The sequence below is a fragment of the Macrobrachium nipponense genome, chromosome 17 (genome assembly GCF_015104395.2).
Source record: "Macrobrachium nipponense isolate FS-2020 chromosome 17, ASM1510439v2, whole genome shotgun sequence".
In the NCBI taxonomy this organism is placed as follows: Eukaryota; Metazoa; Arthropoda; class Malacostraca; order Decapoda; family Palaemonidae; genus Macrobrachium; species Macrobrachium nipponense.
This window is the reverse complement of record NC_087210.1, coordinates 39,255,998-39,278,845: the sequence shown is the minus strand read 5'-3', so window position 1 is coordinate 39,278,845 and position 22,848 is coordinate 39,255,998. Positions and strand designations below refer to the sequence as shown.

Here is a 22,848-nt window from a genome sequence, read left to right as displayed (position 1 = left end):
TTTGGATATATGAAGATGTTTTACTGCCGGATTATCGCCGTAGTGTGACGCAATCGTTTTTGGTCCCTGGGCCTCTGTTTTCACACCATAAGAAATTATGGGGCCGAATTTGCAATGACCAGGAAGTCGCTAAAAGAGGAAAGCTAGCATTGAGGTGCATATGTTTTGATTGAGAAAAATACAAATTTATTCAATAGCTAGCTTGTAAAAAATACTTGATTACAAAAAACTTGATTGACAACTAAGCAGCATACCTACTATGGGTTTCAGAGACAGTGCAAGCACGTTTTTGGGCAATACCTATTTCTGTAACGAACACTCGTATCAGAACGAGATTTTGCTATAGTGCATTACACCCAGTGCCGTAATTTATAAGGGTATCGTGAATCACTAATCGTAAAGAATAACGACACTTGTCCTTGTACCAAGAGACAAAAACTCCATTATGCAGAAATGGATACGAACACGCGTATAAAGCTCCACCTACCCTCTCCCCCCCGCCACCCCTTTCCTTCTTCGTTCCTTCGCCTTCCTTTCTCTCTCTCTCCCTCTCTGTTGCCATTCGGTATGTGTTGACATTGAAATTGGTGAAATTAGGCTATGTATTGGAAGTATATATACATAAATATTAAAGCAATTTTATCATTATTGCATTACTATGACAACTAGAATTCATGGAAACAGTTTATAATAATGAATCAGTGTATGTGTGAAGCCTCCACTAACATGGCATCGATGATTTTGCCATTCTTAGCATGCAAACATTAAAGGTTACATTTATTTCTGGCATACGGTTATTAAAGAAATTCAAAATACTAATATAGACTGAAATCAATGAAAAGTGCTGGCAAAAACAAAAAAGCAAAAAAAAATATGTATAAAATTTACTTATCCGTAGTCATTCCTCTATGGTTTTCGGCAGCCAGATTTATGAAAACGTTAGAAACATTTGATTGTATCTACTTTAGAAATATCTGTAATTTTTCGGGGCAATTTGGTTGCAAAATAGGGATAATATACATGAATTAAATTAAAATTTTTAAATAACAAAGTAAATTTGAACTAAATAACGAGTAAGGTAAACAATTTAGGGAATAAAACTTTGCAGTTTCGTCGTCTGCTGTTCGTAACTGTGTTTGTGGCGCACGCTTAGGAACCAGGAACAGCAACTTGTTTAAAGTGCAATGTGGAGTGAACTGAGACCAAAATGTGTATAATAACAATCAAATAAGCACTGTGGAGTTTCAGTTGTGATGCCAGTAAGGATAAAAACCACCGATTACAAGGTAAGAATGAATTCAGTTCAAACCATGACCCCGGGAATAAAAAGTTTCATACTTTCAGTAATATAGGCAACAAAATGTTGTTTTATTGTGCCGATTACAACTGCAATCTTGAGTAAGATCAATAAACGTTACATATATATGCTAACATTGTTCAAATGATTACTGGGAAGGCTGGGAAAGATGATTTTCGTCACTGATCAGACCTGTATATCCCACGGTAGCCGCCATATTGGATTTCAAAACTGCCTTGAAAACATATTTTACGAAGAGCGTCACATGCTTATTTTAGTTCGTATGGGACTTTCATATATCACATTATGTTGACGAAACTTCAATCTTTTGAATGGTATGCTTGGAGTTGTAATTGCATTCTTGTTTCACCATTTAAATATCGAGTGAATAAGACCTGTCCACCGTGATAAGGGTTGGTAGTCGCTGGTTTTTCCCCCTATACTTAGAAAAGTGAGCTACAGGAACTTTTCACCGGCAGACACAGGTCGAACCCAGAAATATTATTAGATGTACTCAATATTTTCATTTTTCCAGTTTTACCAAAGATTTAAAAGCATACAGCACCACCAATAAATAACAAAAACTAATTACAGTTTATATTTCTATGGTGACTATATTCACATAAAAATGCATACAGATAATTATAATGTCCAATAAGTCATATTATAGGGATTTTATTCTGCAGTTCTACAATACTTACAGTAATATTGTACATAATAAAACTGGTTCCCATGTTCAGGCTAAATTACCTTGAGTCAAAAGAGGCCCACCAAGTTCCCAAACAGTTGTCCCCTTGCCATCTCGCTAGAAAAAAAAAGGGGGCTGGGGAGGATTTCAGCTTCCCTTGCCAGGATTATCCACTTATTGTCATACTCTCAGAGTTACATTTTACATAAAGCTAATGCTTGGAACATCTAGAGATTACAAAATACAAGACACTGCATCATCAGAACAATCACGGATTAGGCAGAGGCAGTCAATCTCAGTTCTGAAGTGTAATGTAAACTTTGGAAAGGCTCTCCTATTATACAATCTAGGCTTTCACTTTAGATCTGTGATAAAATGACTGGTACAATCTAATTTTTGAATATTTTCATTAGGAACCTAACCCAATGATTTATGTGTCACAAAAATTACATTAGATATAATCCCAACCATGCCCATTCTCTTCAAGCTACATATATTTTCAAACATTCAACAATTTATAAAAAAAAAACCTTTTTTTTGTAAGATTCAAAACACTTGATATTTTATCAAGTGTATTTTTTTTTTAAAAAGAGCCACTATGTGCTTCACTAAAATAACACTGCAGTACATATAATTAAATATAACCTGCAGCATGCTAGCAATTTACAAAACTAACACAATTTCACAGATTACCTTCTAGTCTGGTAACAAGATATAAGTTCTGTACAGTACGTATAGGAATTACTATATAAAATATTGTACTAAGTATGCACAATAATATAAAACTGATATACATTATTCATCCAGTTTTCTTTTAAGAAGGTCTTGGAGTTTCTGCATATCTGCTCTTCTTTCTGTGGCAGCCACAGCTTTGCCCATCAGTGTATTAAATACTTTGCTGTTGCCTCGACGATATTTTCCAACCTGAAAAGGTGAAAATGTTTCAAAATCCACACTAACAGGTAATTCGCGGTTTTTTATTTTCAAAAACACGTTTGCATTTTATTTTGTTGAAGAAATCAGTATGGTGTATATAGAAAGTAAAATGTACCATAACATTATTTTTTTTCCTATCTTATTTATCAGACTGTCTGACTATATATAATAGTCTAAAATCATGCAAATTACTAAGGGAATCCCAAACAAAAGCTATACTCTTATCCAAAATATCTGATCTTTCAAAGTAGTCATGCATCTCATCCTTTGTGTTGTCTAATTCAGGAACAGACAGAAATTTGCTGAGCTAAATGGCAAGAACTTTACAGCATAAGTGATGGGTTTGTATGAAAACATCCATATATTTTGTTTAAAAAAAATTTAATTTGTTCCAGTAAGAACCCATTACTTATAATTACCCCAAACCTCAATTTAGGAAGGAAGGGTATTTTTAAGATTGCAATCCTAAAAATGCCCAGAAATGACTAGTTGATCTGCATGAAAGCTCTTTGGTCTGATTTTAGGTATGAGAATCCATCTCTCTCAATGACATACATAGAGATGTGTTTTAGAGACAGAAGCACCAATATATTCAAGCAACTCTTATTTTTGTGTTTCACATAGTAGTCTGTTATACTGTTCACCTTTTCTTTTATATACATCAGGGAATGATGCTAGTTGGGGATACCATATAACCATAAGATACCCCTGGGAGTGATTTCTGTTAGTGTGTGGGGCGGACATGTTGGAGGTCTCTCTCGCGTTTCTTCACAGATAAGAAGGGTTTTTCGGCCTTGGTGATTATACCTTTTATAGTAAGCAATGTGTTAATAGTGTCTCCACGTAATACCCGGCGTGTAAGCCGGAGAGTGTTGTGCAATTGCAGATATTCTTATATTCTTTCTGCTCCAATCAGTGCCTTAGAAATCTTTCAAATCACAGCTACTCGAGGCCTATTGGTCCTGGGAAATGGGTAAAAGAATGCAGTGTATGTGTTAGTGCTTGGCCATTCCTTACCACAAAAATGTCATCCGACCAACCTCCAACCGTTGCGCAAGTGACCCTGGCACCTACCGGTGCCTGTGCCCCACACACAAGTTCCGTACTCGCGAACAATTGTCTTTACTATATACAATACCAATCGAACCGTTTCGACGTCGAGTACGCTATACAATCGGTCAGTGATGCCTTCTCCGATAAGGAAATCAACGTTGCATATACGAAATGTAAAGATCTGATACTAGAGAGCATTCTCAAGGAGCGATCCGTGAAGAACTTGTCATCTCGCAAGAAAATATCATATATCACTAAGTGGCTAAGGACCTGCTCGGTGGAAATCTACGCCGATGACACTTACATTCTGCCTCCAAAGGGGCCTGCTGACCTAAGCCTACCTGCGGTGTACCACACAGCAGAAAATGCCTTCCAAACAGCAAAATCACTCTCAGAAACAGTTGGGAAAAGCTCAGAAAAAAATCGAGGAGACAAATGATAAATTCTCAAGAATCTGGGACGTGATCAAAGGACTACAGGAATCCCTAGACAGTCTTAAAACTGTGGAAACAAATAATCTCACACGGATCTGGGATGCGATCAAAGGAGTGCAGGGATCGATAGACAATCACACAGATAGCCACCAGACTCCTATGAATGCGGCATCCAGTTTTTCCTCGCCTCCCAGCAACACAGAAGTGCCACCTTCCGAGGTGACTGTTGGTCTCCCAACCTCCCCTCCCTCTCCAGTGCCTCCGGTGGAAGATAGACCTCCGGTGATGATTACCAGCCCTCGTGATCCTCCCCACCCTATCTCTCCCCCCCAACCCCCCCATCGTAGATGCAGATGAGAGTGATCTTGAGGGGTCTGGCGGCTGGCAGATACAAACAAGCAGAAAGAAGAGAAAAACCTCTCGTTTGGCCACTGGACCGGATCCCAACATTCGTGTTTCACCTCGCCCGACACCTGAGAAGAGATGTCACGTAGCAATTCACAATCTGCGCTCATCGGTGACGCTAGACGCCATAGTGGAGAGAGTCAAGTTTCTCACTGGCTCTGACCCACTTATCTCTCACGAACTCCCATGCAGAAGTAAACATAAAGTGGCTTACAGGATTACCTGCCTATTTCAACACCTCGACGTTCTTAAAGGCGAGAATTTCGGTCCTAATATATTAGTTTCAAGATATAACCTAATCAGGGACCAACCACCCCAAGGGGAACTTACTGACACTCCAACCAGAGTCATTTCCACCGCAAGTGCCAGCCAACCGCCCACGGCGAGTGACTGCCCACTCCCCTTGGCTAACCCCCCATCCACCCAAATGATCAGCGCATTCATCTCCCATCTTCGTGAGGAGCCATGGATACATTAAACATAATCTCTTAGAATATTTTTGGCCTCAAGCGGAACATTCCTCTCCTAAACATGTTCTGCAAAAATTTCAATGGCATCATTGCATTGCAAGAAACACTCCTCTGGCCACATGACCTTGTCATCTGCGATTCAATTCATGAAGACTTCAGAACCTTCTCGACTTCATCGATGCAAGTTACAGATCAAATCATAGCCGGTCGCCCGAAAGGGGGACTTTCTTTCCTATGGCACAAATCGTTAGACAATATAATAAAGTGATGACCTACAGGAGTGACAGATTGCTGGGGCTTCAAGTGACAGTAAGGAACTCTAAAATCCTAATAATTAATGTTTATATGCCATGGGAAAATAACAATAATTTTGATCATTACTGCATGATCCTAGGGGAGTTACACAGTATTATTCAAGATTCTCCTGCTGATCATATTTGTATAATAGGGGACCTTAATTCTCACCCCACAAAACAATTTTATAATGAACTTACTCGCTTCTGTCAAAATCATGCTCTCCAAATTAGCGATGTAATGCTCCTCCCTCCCTCTCCTCCTACTCATATGTACATAATAGAGCGGACGTAATTACAACCTCCTGGCTGGACCACTGCATCACATCTCCACAACTTCATGATTCTATTATGACCTGCAATATTTGCTACGATCTTGCAACGGGCTACGATCACATCCCATTACAGGTGTCATTCAGTACCCCATCCCTCCCTACCGTGAACCCACTAACTGACCGCCCACCAGCGGTTAACTGGGAGTTTAAAAACCAATAGTTCAACCGGCTGACGCCATACTTTGTACCAACACAAAATGTAGAAATGACCACCACAGGAGGGATCTGAATAAATTTTATTCGAACATAATCTCCGCATCTTTAACTCACAAATTTCTAAAACCCTATAGATGCAAACATGAACTCAAATAATGAACTCACAACCACCTCATGGTGGATTGGAGGCCGTATTCTTGGCGAGGAAATGCAGGAACGATTGTACGGACGTCCTCACTGTCTCGGAACTGATGCAAGAAGAAAGAGGAGCACGATTCTTGATGCTAGCTGGCTGGCCAGTTAGCCATTAAATTACAATTTACGATTTACATTGGCAACTTATTTTCATCTTGCAATAACAATTCTCGACTCTAGTGGCTGGCCAGTTATCCATTACAATTTACGATTTTCATTGGCAACTTATTTTCATCTGGCAATAACAGTTTCAATCTCATCAAAATGAATATAACTACTATCAATAAATCGATGGCCTTGACATCATAAAACGCATAGCAATTCACGTAATTACTGAGAGAACCAAGGTATTTTCACGCCAACTGACTGACGTGGAACTATGAATTGGCGCCCAAAAGTGGACTCAGGTCGAGAAAAAATATGTGGATGTATTTTTCACGACATCCTCCACCCCTCCGAAAAGGATGAGCCTCGAACTGAAGTGAGAATGTCAGGTTGGTGAGGCAAGAATGCATGATCTTGGGGAGTCGAGGCCCAAGCTCGTACGCAGCGATACGATATGGGTCTAGCTCTCGACAACAACACAATTTCCCTACTGAGTGATCACTCGTTTCAGTGATAATCACAATAAGGCAAATTAAGCAATAATCAATGGAAACATGTACATCAATCATCAATGTAAGCAACACAGGTAATAATCAATAATAAGTGGTGGCAATGGCTTTATCAATGTAATCAGTGCAGTTCAATGCTCTCATCAAGATATTGTCAAGATCAACACGATAGTAATCATAGACACAATGGGTGTCAGTAGTAATACAATCAATGAAATATAGAACTCAATGTGTGCAGTTATGCAAGTGATTCAACAGCAATCAACAATATGGAATTTTGCTACAAAACCAACTAATTAAAGTAAGAATTGCAAAATTAAGAAATCATTCTTAAGGCGACCAATGAAGGTAAACTCTGGAACGAGAATACAGACATGTAGGAATGTGCAATATGCAATACAAGCAATATCAATGCCAACAGTAGCACAATAATGAAAGGTGATCAATTCAGGTCAATTCTCATGCATTACGATATTACATACATACAACAAGGGCAATAGTAATGTAATAAGGAAATTAAACTCAAGCTGTATCACAGCAATATCAATGGAATAAGGAAATAAATTTAGGATAAGCTAAATCAGGAAATAGTAACTAAATCAGGGCTCATCACAGAGCGTTCTACGAAACACCATTAGCATCAAGAATCAATAAACATCATTGTAATCAAGAGATTCTCTTGACACTCGAGTGCCTGCACCTGTTCACAATTCATGTATCTCATCAGTTCAGGTCAAAATATTATCCATATCATTTGTACCTCTTTCTTTGTTCTTTACCATTTTAGTTTTTTTCTAAGGTATTAATTTCATCGTGAGATATACTTTTCTGCTCTCTGTTGCTTCTATCTGTATACATTTTTTGTTTCATTATTCGTTCTTGTTACTGATGAATGTGTACATATGTTTTTATGACGCATCTTAAATTCCTCTTACTTTCAATTCTAACTTAGCTTCTTTTACAGACATTTCAGTTCTTTCTTATAATGTATTAACTCTGTATTGTATACATAGTGCATATATTCTTTGAACCTTGTATGATGGTCTTGACCACAGTTTATACACTTTGCTTCACTGCACTTCCATTGTGTGGCATGTTTTTCAGATCCAAAATATGCACACAGGTTCATTTCAACAATATTTGTTTGCATGACCACCTTTACTACAATTTTGACACTATCGGTTTTGGGATAAATGGTCTTCTCTGGCTTGGCCTAAAGAAAAACATTTTTTTTTTCTGAGGTAGATCTTGACCTTCAAATCTTATTTTTGCAATTTTTAATATCTGTTTTTTCATCTGTCTACTTGGTGGATCGTATAGTTACAATTCTGTACCTTTGGGTGTCTCTTTTAATGTGTTTATTTATATATTCTTTTCAACTGGCTCATTATTATTCTCAAGAAGTACAATAGTACCTTGAATACTATATCTTCAGACTGACTTTTTGTTGTGGCTTCTATAATCCACATCATTTCATTTCTTTTATCTGTATAAACATTTCAGTCGTACATAGAATGCCTGCTCAATAAATAATTTTCCAACTTGAGTACTAATATCCTTTGGTCAGTTTCTAAGGTTTAGAAACCTTGAACAACTTCCACTCCCAAAGAGGGAGTCGAAGTAAGTCAAGGTGGGTCAACGCAATATTAAGTTCTTTTGGGTTTAGTAAATGGTATTAGTATCTTAATACCACTCTGAATTTTGTGATTAGGACTTTCTAATCTTTAGAACATTCCTTATCCATACCAAAAGTCATATGGAGGTTTGCTTTGTTCGCCATACAACGAAAAATATAAATTTCGTCTAGGATGAGGTCCCTCTTATCAGGGAGGCCCAACAGAGGGAGGAGCAACAACGTCACCAAAAGTGGTAACAGCCCTGGGAGCCTCACCTGGATATGTGCCATACCTACAGTGCCTTAAGGGTCATCAGTCTGTCGAGATCGGACCCAGCACTAAGGGCATGGCTTGAACATGAAAATTTCCCCTCGTTCGACCACGATGGGTACTCCACCCTCCAATTAAAAGAGCAGTGCATTCAGTAATTTAATAATATGCCAAAGTCGTCAATGAAAGAGGAAGATGGGAAGGGGGAAAATTTATAGGAGGAGGAGGAGGAAAGGATTGAAAGGTGAGAGAGTAGGCGTAAAAGAGCTATTCTCCAAGCAGTGGATCCCTAAGCCTCCCTCTATGATCATCACGGGGTTGGGATCAGGGGGAAGACAAGCAGATCAAAACATCAGCTTATAACTGTTTTAATGCGGTCAGTCATTACAGTTTAGTCTTATTTCAAGTGATATATTATTAAAGATATTAAGAATTATGATAAATATGATACAACAGATTTTACTAAACTTTATAAACTTTACAAATTGGTCTGAGAATACTAAAATTAAGTTGCTATCGACAGCTTACTCACCAGTTTTTTGTTGCTGGATATAACTTCTAAAACATAATCCTCTAGCAGGTCATCTGGTAACTTTGTCCAATTGCTCATTTCAACAATCTGTCAAAATTAAACAATTTTCTTCAGTTAGTTTTATAGTACCAAACATTACATAGCAACAACACTAAAACTCAGTTCTTGTCAAGAGTTGACACATCATATATCACTTAGAAATTATCTTGGATACATTTTTTTTAAGCAAACACCTTAAATTCATAAAAAAATATTTTCCTAAATTAAACCATCAACATTTAATAATTGCTTTATCTGTTACACATTAAGAAGTTAAATAATTCTAAATTGATAGAAACCACAGCTGGGTACAAGTTTTATCATTACTATCACTGACAGAAAACAATGAACAATCATGTTTCCGTTGACAATAGAAGATAAAGACTTCTTAGTGAAATTTGTTTCCATTTGCTGTCTGTTAAGTACACATTTTTGATAGTGTAGTCACTGTTTCATCCATGGTCTATCCAGAGCTCCATGGTGACCAGACTAATGTAAAAAAAATTCTCTTTTAGCTGGTCTTGTGGCCAGGTATTGTGCTGTAATGATAAAACATATAACACGTGATAGAATATAAGTGGACTCAGGATAAGCGAGCACTTTCTTTTATCCTTAGTGAATGCTGATCCCAGTTTACCTCCATCAAAACCCGCAAGAAGAAGAAGTGGCCATGTGTATACATACACTCATATTGTTTACATAGTACCAAAATCAGACCAAGAAGCCATTACTTTTCTGGTCGGTAAACAAACCAGAGCTCAATGGATTTCGTTCTTCACTACCAAGGTTCATGGAAACATCTAGTTGAAAGGTAAGAGCATAATTTTAAGTTTCAGTTAAAATATTGTTTAGTTTAATGATAAATGAGTTTACTGTGTGTGAATAGCCGTAAACCAGCATTTTTCGCCAGCACACGTCCGCGCTAATTATGATTCATGATAGTTAGCTCCGAGAATTCTGTTCTTTGCTTAATGATATACAGCAATACCTCAATCTTACACGACTCGAGTTGTGTAATTCACAATAGCACAAACGTTTCACTGGAACCTAAGTAATTATCATACGCCAGTATTTCACAGACGCGCAAACGCGAACACATTTTTTAATCGTCGAGAAACCCTGCAAAAGTGTTTCTTTAATTTTCTGTGTAATTTGTAAGTTTTCAAGCTTTTGTGTAAATTAAATAACATTAAATAATAAAAAAAATAATTATCTCTCTCTCTCTTTTTTTACTGAGACGAGGGAATTTTTATGATACATGTAGTATGTACTATGTACTATGTTTATTAATATTTTCAAACATTAATAATAATAATAATGATATAACTGAATTTAACAAAATTTGTATGCGGTAGTATTTCAAAGAAATAAAATAATCTTTCCATTTCACTTTTAGTTAAGGTCAACTCTTCTCTATCTCTCTCTTACTAAGACGGGAGAATTTTTATGGTACATGTATATGTCTATTAATATTTTCAAATATAATAATAATAATAATAATAATAATAATAATAATAATAATAATAATAATAATATCATAACTGTAGTAATTACAAACTTGAGAATATCTTAATTTAACCAGACCACTGAGCTGATTAACAGCTCTCCTAGGACTGGCCCGAAGGATTAGATATTTTTACGTGGCTAGTAACCAATTGGTTACCTTGCAATGGGACCTACAGCTTATTGTGGAATCCGAACCACATTATAATGAATTTCTAATCACCAGAAATAAATTCCTCTGAGTCCATGTTGGTAGAGCGGGGAATTGAACTCGCGACTACCTTTATTTTTTCCTTTTTTCTTTTTTTTAGGGTAATGTATCAGGCTAACTTTTAAATGAAATTTAATTTCATTTAAAATTTAACTTAATACTTACGTACTCACTCCTCTCTCTCTCTCTCTCTCTCTCTCTCTCTCATTTGTGGTCAGTGGTAGCTAATTTTCAATTGATCTATTTTTACCATTAGCGTCTAGAACTGTAAATAAAGAGTTATATTAGTCGAAATAAAATGCACTGCTTGTTCATGAAAAGGAATTTCAGAACATTGAGAAAGAAGAGAATAAAGAATTTAGAAATACGTTGTATGTATGTAATCTTCACACACCTATATTTTTAAAAATAATTTATTCTTTTTTTATGGGTAATGTATTAAGCCAACTTCTAAATGAAATTACAGTAACTTTAAGTTCATTTAAAAGTTAATTTAATACTTAGGGAGCATGATTAGGGTCTTATTTAGTGTTCATTTACTACCATTTTCGAAACTGCCAAACTTATGAGAAAATTTCCCTAGCGCGAGGGGATCTTGAACGTAACCTCACGTACGTTTGGGGTATTAATTTATGTAATTACCGAGGTTCGTGGCTTCTTACGATATATAGGGTAGAGCGGTGGTGATTCGGACAGTGGGATGGTCCAGACAGTACATTTCCTGGAAAACGAAAGGGGCCCTACGCTCTGAAAAATCACGTGAAATAGCGAGAGTTTGTTTACTATTGACATATGGACTTTGGTTGAGAGATGACGCATGCTTTAGTATAGAGATTAAATTTTGTAGTTTTTCTCATTTTCTATGTAATTTTTGGCGTTTGAATCGTAAGGTATGATGTAGTGAATATGATAAGGAAGTTGATGATCAGTTTGGGTGTGAATTTGTACTGTATGACGAAGATGTAGCTGTTACCCACCTGTAATCTCCAAGGACATTGGGATGAGGGTGTCATCAAATGGTTATGATCTGTGGGGGATGGTTCGGACAGTCAAGGATAAGGACGATTCGGACGTGTCCGAATCATCCCTCCAAGTGAATGCCTTACTAATTATGAATTCCGACTAAGAAACAAAAGATTTTCACTAACAATATTTACGTTATATTTGTGTATACTACATTCATTAGCCCCTCATTACCTTATAAAGCACTTCATAAACCCACCATTGGACCCTCCATTACAAAGAGAAATAGCCTATCCTTTGCTTCAGATTGATTCTAGTTCCTTAAAGTCTATCATGGGACGAGAGTATAAGAAGAAAACCAATAGGGCAAGGGATACTCCTGCTGCTATAGAACTACACTTCAGGAGTTTCGAGAAAAGGGTGGTTCAGGTAGAACATGATTATGTGAAGAAAGATAGAAACAGGGTTGACCAGGAAGGTTTTCACCACCTACACGCACAACCTGCACCATCATCACAACAGCAGTTTTCTCTTAAGAATATTCGACCATTCCCAAAAGCAGGAGAGAGGAAGGAGAAAGCTAAAAGCAGGAAGCAGGGAAGATGCATGATTGCAATGGACACTCCAGAAAAGCTTGAACGTAAACAGAAAGGACAGAAGTAAAAGCAAAAAATCCATGCAAGAAGGAAATAAAATTTAGAAATGATACCTTAAGAACATCAAAAAGCAAGAAAAGATACTAAAAAGTTAAACACAGAGGACCAAACCAGTGATGAAGACCTTCATCATCGTCTTGAAGATCTCTTGACAGCAGAGCTTAACAATAATTGTTCTGACATCTTGGAAGAGGAGATCAGAGACACAGAAGTTGGTTTCATTGATAAATTCCCAGAGTAGGGAGACTTTGTTCTTGTTGGAATAGATTCAGTAACATGTAGCTAAGTCTATTAGGTAGGTAAATTAACCAGCAATTTAGATGCGTATGATGAATTTCAGATATCTTATTTAAAAAAATCACAGAAATTTGCTACTAATAGTTTTACATTTTGTTAAATTGAGGATAAAGCAACTATTTGTAAAGAGGCAGTAATTGGAATGCTTCCAATTCCAGTTCAGCATAGTATTAAAAGAAAACAGGGGTATTTCAAAGTTCATTAGGCCAACATTAAATAAAATTTAGGCAAAACAAATGTCGTATTTTAGTTACATTTTGTGGTTGGTGTTGACTCATGGAGAGAATAAATTCAAATATTTTGGTTATTTCTCGGCCGAAAATCTCGGAAACGCGTAGGTCACATTCTCCTAATATTTGAGCCTTTTCATATTACGCTTTTTTTAAAGTTTTATATATGAAAATGTGCGCAAAAACATGCACAATATAACAAAAATTATTGGAAGGTTGTAGCATTTCTCATTTTTTTTATATTTGCATATAAAAAAAAATTTTAAACAAAAATTCGACATTCGGTCAACTTTAACTCGTTCGAAATGGTCGAAAACTGCATTTGTAAGCTAAAACTCTTACAGTATCGTAATATTCAATCATTTTCCTTCATTTTGAAACAAATTGCAAGTCTCTATAACAATATTTCGATTTATGGTGAATTTTTTAAAAAATTATTTTTTTACATCCGCGCGCTACGAATTCATGCATCATTTTGTGATAATATTTTCTCTGTGTTGCTCTTATCGTTTTACAATGTGTTATATATCAAAATGATCGCAATTTAGTGCACATTACAACGAAAAAAAAGTAACATGTTACCTCTAACCGTTTGGCGCACAGCGCGATTTGAATACAATTATATATGAAATTTCGTTTTTGCGCTATCATATATCACATTATTTATATATGATAATGATAATTTTTTTCATTTCTGATGGTTGCATACTAAACTTCAAGCAATGACAAAAAAAGGAGCCAAAAATGAACTCTTAATCTTGAAAACTAAGCGCGTTGTGATTTTTTGAAAAAAATATTTTTTCCGCTTACGCGCTCACTCTCAAACCCCTCCGGCACACGGGAGTCATTTTTTTATTTACCGCTCTGGCGTTTAAGAGTTAAGTCTATTTGAAAACCCAACTGAAAGATTTTCTTTAAAGCTGATTTATTAGTGGTAATAGTGTTAGCCGCTAATCCTTTTTCAAATAAAGATCTGAAAAAGGATATAGCCAGGTTGACTGTCATGGTTCTGGTGTTTGTTTCCTTCAGGAAAGTTGCTAACTTTTTAACAGCAGCATCATACTGTCTCAAAGTTGATTCCCTCTTATCTGATTCTAAGAAAAGAATATTTTGAGGATCGATATTTGCATCTCTTTTAGCCGCAAACTTCATGAAGTCCATAAAGTTAGGGTTTTGAGAATTCCTGAGGAAGCAAACAGTCCTCATTTGTACTGACTGAGATAGTTTGGGGTTGGGGATCCGTTGAGGTCGGAGACCCAATTCCAGAAGCAGAGGATACCAGTTGCTCTTGGGCCAGTTCGGGGCTACTAGAGCTACTTGTCCCTTGAATGTCCTGAGTTTGTTCAGGACTTTCAATAGAAGATTCACTAGAGGAAAGATGTATATATCTTCTCCCACTGATTCCAATCTATGGACATGGCGTCCATGGCATATGCCAGAGGGTCCAGGTTGGGGGCCACATAGCAAGGGAGCTTGTGGTTCGCTTGAGATGCGAATAGATCTACTTGGAGACCTGGAACACTCCGGCGTATCCACTGGAATGATTTGTTGTCCAGGGACCACTCTGATTCTAGAGGAACTGATCGGGACAGGGCGTCTGCTATCACTTTCCTTACTCCCGCTAAATGGGTGGAGGATAGGTGCCATTTGTACTTGGTTGCTAGAGAAAAAATGGCTATCATGACATGGTTCACATGTTTTGATTTGGATCCTCCCCTGTTGATGCAGTGCACTACCACTGCACTGGCCAAGACCAGCTTTATATGAGAGTTCTTTGCTGGAAGAAGCCTCTTCAGAGTGAGGAATACTGCCATGGCTTCCAATACGTTTATGTGAAGCTGGCGGAACTGAGATGACCACGTTCCCTGAACCTTCTTGAACTGGGAATATCCTCCCCATCTGCTTAGCGAGGCATCTGTGTGGATAACCAACGCCGGAGGGGGATATTGAAGAGGAACTGACTTGGACAGGTTCTTTGTCTCCGCCCATGGACGGAGACGATTGCGAAGAATCTGCGGGATTACTGACAACTTGTCTCGAGATTTGACATTTGCTCTTGAGCGCCAAACTCGATTTATGTCTTTCAGTTTCGCTTTTAACAGAACATCTGTTACTGATGCAAACTGGAGTGAAACTAGGATCCTTTCCTGGTTTCTCCTTGATGCTCGTTTGCACTTGAGGAATTGCCTTACTGACTTGGCTATTTCTTTCCTTTTGACCACAGGAATTGACAGATTGTGGGAGGTCAAGTCCCATTGAATGCCGAGCCATTGAAAACGAGACTGCAGAGTGAGTCAACCCCAGATGTTCCAGAAACTGGATTACTTTGTTTGTGGCTTTGAGGCATTCCTCGACGGTTGACGCCCAAATCAGCCAATCGTCGAGGTACGCTACTACCATTATCCCTTGTGATCTCAGTTGTTGTACTACTACTTCCGCTATTTTCGTGAATACCCTGGGGGCTACATTCAGCCCGAAGGGCATCACTTTGAAAGAGAATGCCTGGTCTCCCAACCTGAAGCCTAGGTATGGGCGGAAGTGTCTCGCGACTGGGATATGATAGTATGCGTCTGTAAGATCGATAGAGGTGGTGACGGCCCCACGGGGAAGTAAGGTCCGCACCTGCGAGATGGTCAGCATTTTGAACTTGTCGCAACGAATGAATAAGTTTAGCCGGGACAAGTCTAAGATTATTCTTCTTTTTGATGAGCCTTTCTTTGGCACGCTGAATAAGCGTCCTTGAAACTTTAAATGCTTGACTCTTGACACTACCCCTTTCTGAAGGAGCTCTTTCGCATAATCTGTCAATTCCTTTGTTGGTAGTTGAAGGAATGATTTGGATGGAGGGGGACCTTTGATCCAACTCCATCCCAGCCCTTTGGACACAATGCTCTGTGCCAAATTGCTGAACCCCCACTTGTGACGGAAGAGGAACAGCCTCCCTCCTACCTGGGAGATCTCACTGTTGTTGTGCAGGGCGTGCTCCACGCCCTCCACAGAAGTGTTTCCCCCTGTTGGTTGCCCTTCCGCCACCCCTCTTACGAAAGGCACCCATAGCCCTGCTTCCCCTTGCAAACCTGTTAATGGTTTGGAAGGCTTGGCTTTCAAATACAGGGTTGAAAGCCGGAGAAACCGCGTAGGAGGTCGAGGGCTGGTTTTGCCCCTTTGCAGCTGCCGGTTGCACGGGTTGAGAGACCGGAACTGCTTGGACAAAGTGTTGCTGCTGCTGCTTTTGATAGGGCGGGAACCTCTTAGTCTTTTTTAGCTTCTTAGCGCCAGCTGGAAGATTCTCCGGTTTCCTCTTACTGGAAAGACCCCAGCGAGCCCTAAGACTTTGGTTAAGTCTAGTTGCCTCATGCTGTACCTCATTCACAGCTGACTCTGGGAAGAGGTCCGCCCCCCAGATGGTGGAAGAAAGCAGCTTGTTCGGCTCATGCTGAATTGTAGCCTCCTGCAGGACATGTTTCCCACAGTTCCTTCTAGCTACCACAAACTCGTACAGGTCTGACTGTACCATTTGTGTCTGAGACTTTGCCAGGAGCTTAAATAAGGGCTCCGTACCGAAAGTCAATGCAGCAACTTCCATCATTACTAGCGAATCCAGAGTCCTGCCTAACCTCGTCCTCGCCTCGAATTCGGCTTGGATAAGGCTATCTGGTAGCCTAGGGAGTTTCTCACCGAACTGATCCATGGCACAGTCCGGTTTGAGTTTTCCTACCGTGAATGTAGCTGGTAGGTTTTCCCAGAGTTCCCCAAAGGCTGGGAAGAGAGGGGACGTCGGGTCCGATTCCCTAAGCTGAGGAAGGGGTTCATCCTTCATGGCAGCTTGTATGGTGATCTCTGCTATCTTTGTTGTGAAGGGGAGTGGTGCCTCCTCCTCCGTAGCAAAGATTGTAAAAGGGCTTTTAAATGCCTGGAGTTTGGTGTTGGTACAGTCCCAATCCTCCAGGCAATGTACCCATTCCCTCTGAGCCTGATCGCGACTGTACAAAACAGTCTCCTTAGGGATCTTGTCTTCCCTATTCAAGGCTGCCTCCGTTAGCCTAGCATACCCCATGAAAGGAGGTTGTAGGCCGGCGAGATGGAACTCAAAGTCCTCGATCCTACGAGTTCCATAGTCCGGGATGGAGATCATGCCATCCTTGAAGGGAGCAAAGGCTGCTACCCTCCAAGGATTGCTCATAGAGAAGGCAGGAAGGGTGTTGTAGTCAGGCAACGGGGTAACTCCGGCGCCTGCTACAGGGAGAGCGGCTTGAGGTGCTTGGCTCAGCCCTGCCAGCCGATTCTCCTGGTCCGTCAGACGATCAGAAATATTCTGAATCGACTGGCCGGACTGAGTCAACGTGGTGGAAATCTGTGCAAACATTTGGTCGAACCTGGTGTTCATCAAAGATCCGACCATGTCTCCTACCTGCTGCATGACCCCTGCCGTGAAAGCAACAGGATCGAAGGGACCAGCAGGACTGGCTCTGACAGGGGTCACCGGAGGAGCTCCGGCAGAGGGAGAAGGTACTGGCTCGGCAGGAGCGCGGGCCTTCTCTTTAGAGGATTTACCTCTTGACCCTTTTGAGTGTGAAGAAGAAGAGGACTTCGCCTTCTCTGCTCCGGGATGGTGAGTCGGAGACTTACGAGAAGATGAAGAAAACGACGCCTTCTTAGACGACGTCTTCTGCAGGGTCTTCTGCTCTCTTTGCCCCTTCACTTTGGGGACTACAGAGGCAGTAGGCGTACTAGCAGGGATCTCTGATCCCGTGAAGCCTTGGAATGATGAGGAAGAAGGGACAGGTGAAGAAGATCCAGCAGCGTCCAAGGGAAGCCCTTGAGCCCCTAACAAACCTACCTCAACCAATAACTCACCCCCACCTACTGTCATTGGCTCTACGTTGAGGTCTAGAGTTGCGACGTCCGCCGAGATGTCCTGGCCTCCTCCCTCCATCAGAGCCTGCTCCACCTGTTGCTGGATGGTGGCGATCGTCGGAGCTGCCGTGGCGGGGTCTACATGCCCAGTCGGCTTACCGCCTGGGAAGATCTGGACAGCCATCTTCTTATCCAAGATATAAGGCTGCCCCTTCGGCGCATTCTTGCCGAAGCCACCTACCCAGGCCCGCAGGGTAGCCGACGTGGCGTCCTTAACGGTGGCAGCCTGAAAGAGAGGGTAATTGTAATCCTTACAACGAAGCCCCGAGGACGAATCATTAACATTTGATACGTATAACCATATAGCATTATAATACAGATTTATGTGATAGTATATACCAGGAAAGAGAAAAGGCCCCACACCGGTATATACTTACTCCGTCCGAAAACTGTTCCACCAGCTCGTAGCAGATGGAGCAAGCTTCGTGGTCCCAGACGATCAACTCGTTATGGCGGACAGCACATGGAGCATGGGACCTGCAGACCTCGTGCCCGCAGGGGTCCTGGAGGACGGCGTTGCATCCGGCCTCCTGCCAGTTAGTATCCTGTAAGTGGATAGATACATAAGTATCAACGTAATACACTTACAGGACCACTTATGATGCTCCGCTGCATACCGGAGTAGCATAAAATTTTTGGGCATAATCCCCCCTGTAATCCGTGTGGAAGAAGGTCCATGGGACCTGGTAACTGGTTGAGAATACTCCGGTGTGCACCGGAGAGGAGAGATTAGGTAAACCAGATACTTTTCATACACCCATAAATGAGTTTCAAGGAGTAGTACACCATGCCGGAGAACGAAAGAGGATTACCCATAATTTAAAACTAGATAAATTAAATTGGAGCGTGAAGCTCCGTCGTAAAAACCCCTCCGCCAACCACATGGGTGCCCGGATAGCAAGCGAGCGCTCCGTCAGCAGACGAAGGGACTATGTACATAATGGGGAAAGCATGTAAGACCGGCAGATACCTCTTCCCCTACGATAGCTGGCTCTGCCAGCTACCTCTCCGCCAACCGAAGGGGCGCCCGGATAGCAAGCAGGCGCTCCGTCAGCAGACGAAGGGATAAGATACATAACTAGAGGTAAGGAGGGGGGAATAGGAACCATAGCACAAGGAACGCCGGAGAAGGACCGATGCAAACAGAGGGGGGTTCCCCCCCCCTCATCACACCGAAGCTCAAAGACAATATGTGCGGTCCAGCAGTACTCCCAGCTGTCCAAAACTCCCGTGACCCCCCTAACAGGGGGGAGGGGGGAGTGGTGCTCAGATGGTTGCCATAGCGACCGTAAGCAAGCAAGGACAGACCCCCCCCTCCACAAGGGAGGAGGGGAAGGGGACTGGGACTAGGGCGACCAGTGGCTCAACGCGATCGCAGGTGAACCAAGAGGTGATAATGCAACAAAACAGCCTAGGTCGAGCGACCACGTGAGCTCGAGAGGACCAATGGGCGATAATGCAACAAAACTGATCACAGTTGGACCATGAGGAGATAATGCAACAAAACCGCCTAGGCTAAACTGATCGCCCTAACATGCAAACCCCTAAATGAAAAATACATCGTAAAAAGAGAGAGAGGGAAATCACAAGTGAGAGAGAAAGGGGATGTCCAGGAGAAGTAGGCTAGTTCCCCGAAGGAAACAAGCCGACTGCTCAGAAGCTAGCCTTAGCCGACACGTAAAATGGAGGGCAACAGCCAGGATGCTGGACTAGAAGACATATAAAAGTAATCACTCAAAAGCCTAAATACCTAGACAAAGAGACATGCATGCATAGACAATGGATTTCCAAATAATACGATGTAAAATGAATAACGGGAACTTGTGAATCACATGAAAGAACCCACAATAAAGGTAGAATTACACAGGATAGATACCACGGTATGGGGGACCGAGGAATCTAACCGAACATGAGGTGAGCCAGCTCGGCCGCCATGCGCCAGACCAGGTGACTATTATTGGACCTAAAAAACGGTAAAAATAGTTCCTGGCTGACAAAAAACTAGATTCAAACCTTTCGGGGTACTTAACTTAGCTGCGGCGATAGCTGCTAATTCCATGGTTCAAGTAAATCCACAAGAAAGTGCACAAAATACATGAGGTGAAAAATCACGTGTTCCCAAGTTCGCTAACGAAAAAGGATGGCCACCAGAGGCGCTGCAGTCTGCGTGGTGGGTAGCGTAGTAGTAGTAGTTGCTGACTCCGACTGTGTATCAGCTCTTTCAGGAGGGGGTTTCTGATGAGGGAGAATTCTAAATGACAAGAGGTTCGTGGTAGTGGTCTCACTCCCCCCAGAAACCATACCTACACCCTCTTTTTATTTAGGATGAGCGAGTCAGTTATTCTGACATCCTCCTGAATTTATTTTTTCTCTGGTACAATGTTAGTATCATTTACCTAGAAATAATGAACTTAAGGATTATTTCACGAAGCGACACGAACTGAGCCCAGAAATACATGCGGAAATAAGAGAAAAATAAACCGAGAATGTAGCAGTTTCATATCGAAAATCCACCTAATACTACTACTATTACGATGTCGAATGCTACCGCATATGCGCCATGTTATAGGGAAGCTTCAGACACCGACTAATAAGTGAGGGAAATAGTGGGGGAACTTTTGGGGGGGGGGTGGGTTATGTATTTAACCAATCATGTTGTAATATTAACCCTACATTGTGATAGGACCAAGTGAAGAATTCGGGGGTATTCATACACTAAGTTACATATATTCCTTTTCCTCATTTGTTTTATAATCATATCTTATTATTTCAGTCTTTTATTTATATTCCATGTCTAATAGTATTTGTTAAATATGTGTTCTCACTTCATAATTTTGTCCTATGCCTATAACTTGCAATATTAGCTTACAATTGAGGGCAGGCTCCCTGAAAAATGCATAGGGGGTGGGGCTAGCAGACTGTTTTAGGACTTTTTGATACCTTTCTGTCAGTGACGTCAAGTTGGAGGCTGTTTGGGGGTATTTCATACATGATTTTTACAAAAGTCACTCTCTTCTCTTTCCATTATTCAAGTCTGTCTATTTTCGTTGCATAATTTTACAACCCATTGGTCACCCATAACAATTTCTTTGTTTAAATTTTACCTTACTATTATTTTCAAAGAATATTTATGTTCATTTGGTAAATTACCATTTGTATTTCCTGATGGTCTTTATTTAATTTTCTTATGCTAAACTTTATATTACGTTTCCTTTAGAGGCGGTCTGGCCAAGTTACTCTACATCCTAGGTTAGGTCCTTTAGGATAGTATAATAACCTTCATTTTATGTTTCCTTTAAGGGGGTGAGGGGGTGTCAAAGGTAGGCAAAGCCCCCGGGCCAGGTAACACGGCCCACTAGGTTAGGTTAGGTTTGGCGGGTTAAGTCAGTATGGTAACCTTTATGTTAGGTTTTCTTTAAGGGGAGGGTGGGTCCAAGGCCCTGTGGCAGGTAACATGTTCTACTTTGGCCTCCCGGCTAGGTAACACTTTCTACTAGGTTAGGTTAGGTTGATTAAGTTAGTATGTTAACCTTTATGTTACACTTGCTTTATGGGGGGATTCCCCCCAATGGCCAGGTAACATGTTCTACTAAGTTACTGTGAGATTCACGGCCTCTGTAACACGGTTTTTTGGCAATAACTTTTTATCTACGCATTTCATAAATATAACGCTTATTCAGAATACACATTACATCTACACACAAATTTTGACTGTATTCTGCATTACGTAGGTTGAATAAATTTGGTACTTATAATGTAAAAGTGACTTTTTTGAAGACAGGCCAACTTACTCAGAGAAAAGGTTTTGAACGCACTCTTTACGTAACTTATGACAGCATTTCTTCCCTCTTTCTCGATGGATGATTGACTATACGTAATGAAGGCTATATGTCTGGCAACAATGACATACAAATTTAAATACAAGGAAAGCAGCACACCTTTATGAACTCTGAAACCTCTCCACTGATAATTGTCATAATGAACAAACCAACAAAATATGTTAATAATTACAAAAACACATCGATTATTAGTCTAACTCCCAAAATAAGTTTCCTAAGAAATTACAGTCTACTTTATAGGTCACAATCAGATTGACAAGATGTAGGGAATAGTTGGTAATTTTCAAAGTAGACAAGCTTGATTTGATAACTGATATATCCAATGTCAAACAATTTTTATTTATTGGCTATCTACCTATTTACAGAAAAAAAAAAAAAAACAGCCAGTACCGTATTTTGGCTTTAAACCTTCACCAATAATTATCGTCAGAATGATGACTTCATGAGGCTCCACCCACTTGGGCCTCGTTATAATTCTGGATAACACTGAAGTCTATCATGGGCATTGTTGGATTAGAAAATTTAACTTCTGGCTATAAAAACTAATTTCTCGAGTAGTTGTAAGAAGTGCTAAATGATCCTCAAGGATCCCAGCAGTTGGCCTAAACGTTTAATTCATGTACATTACTGCTATTACTACTGTTGCGGCACTACTGCTACAGTAGTATTACTATGCTAGCACAGATATCCCACCCACATCTATGTATCGTTCCGCCATTCATAAAGTCTTTGGGTTTCAGAGCCGATGGAACAAGGTGAATGAGTTTCTGTCTGGTAGATGGGCAGGGCAACATTTTGTCAAAAGGTGTTTACCTTGCTTACGTAATGAATGTTTTTCGACTCTTGGCTCGTAATCATTGGCCATGGCGTCGGCTAGATCATTTTTACTCTATAAAAAT

The 22,848-nt window shown here is 40.3% G+C and overlaps 1 protein-coding gene across 7 annotated transcripts in view; it reads right to left on the bottom strand.

Moving 5' to 3' along the window:
- Positions 1 to 1,952: 1,952 nt before the first annotated feature.
- LOC135196184 (glutamyl-tRNA(Gln) amidotransferase subunit B, mitochondrial-like) overlaps positions 1,953 to 22,848 on the bottom strand; it is a 579,413-nt gene continuing 558,517 nt past the window's right edge. For all 7 annotated transcript variants that reach the window (XM_064222773.1, XM_064222774.1, XM_064222777.1 and 4 more), the window contains 2 exons: positions 9,295 to 9,381; positions 1,953 to 2,909 (listed from right to left, as the gene is read on the bottom strand). In XM_064222773.1, the coding sequence (XP_064078843.1) occupies positions 2,781 to 2,909; positions 9,295 to 9,381 (216 nt within the window). In that variant the 3' untranslated portion in view covers positions 1,953 to 2,780. The remainder of the gene's footprint in view (positions 2,910 to 9,294; positions 9,382 to 22,848) is intronic.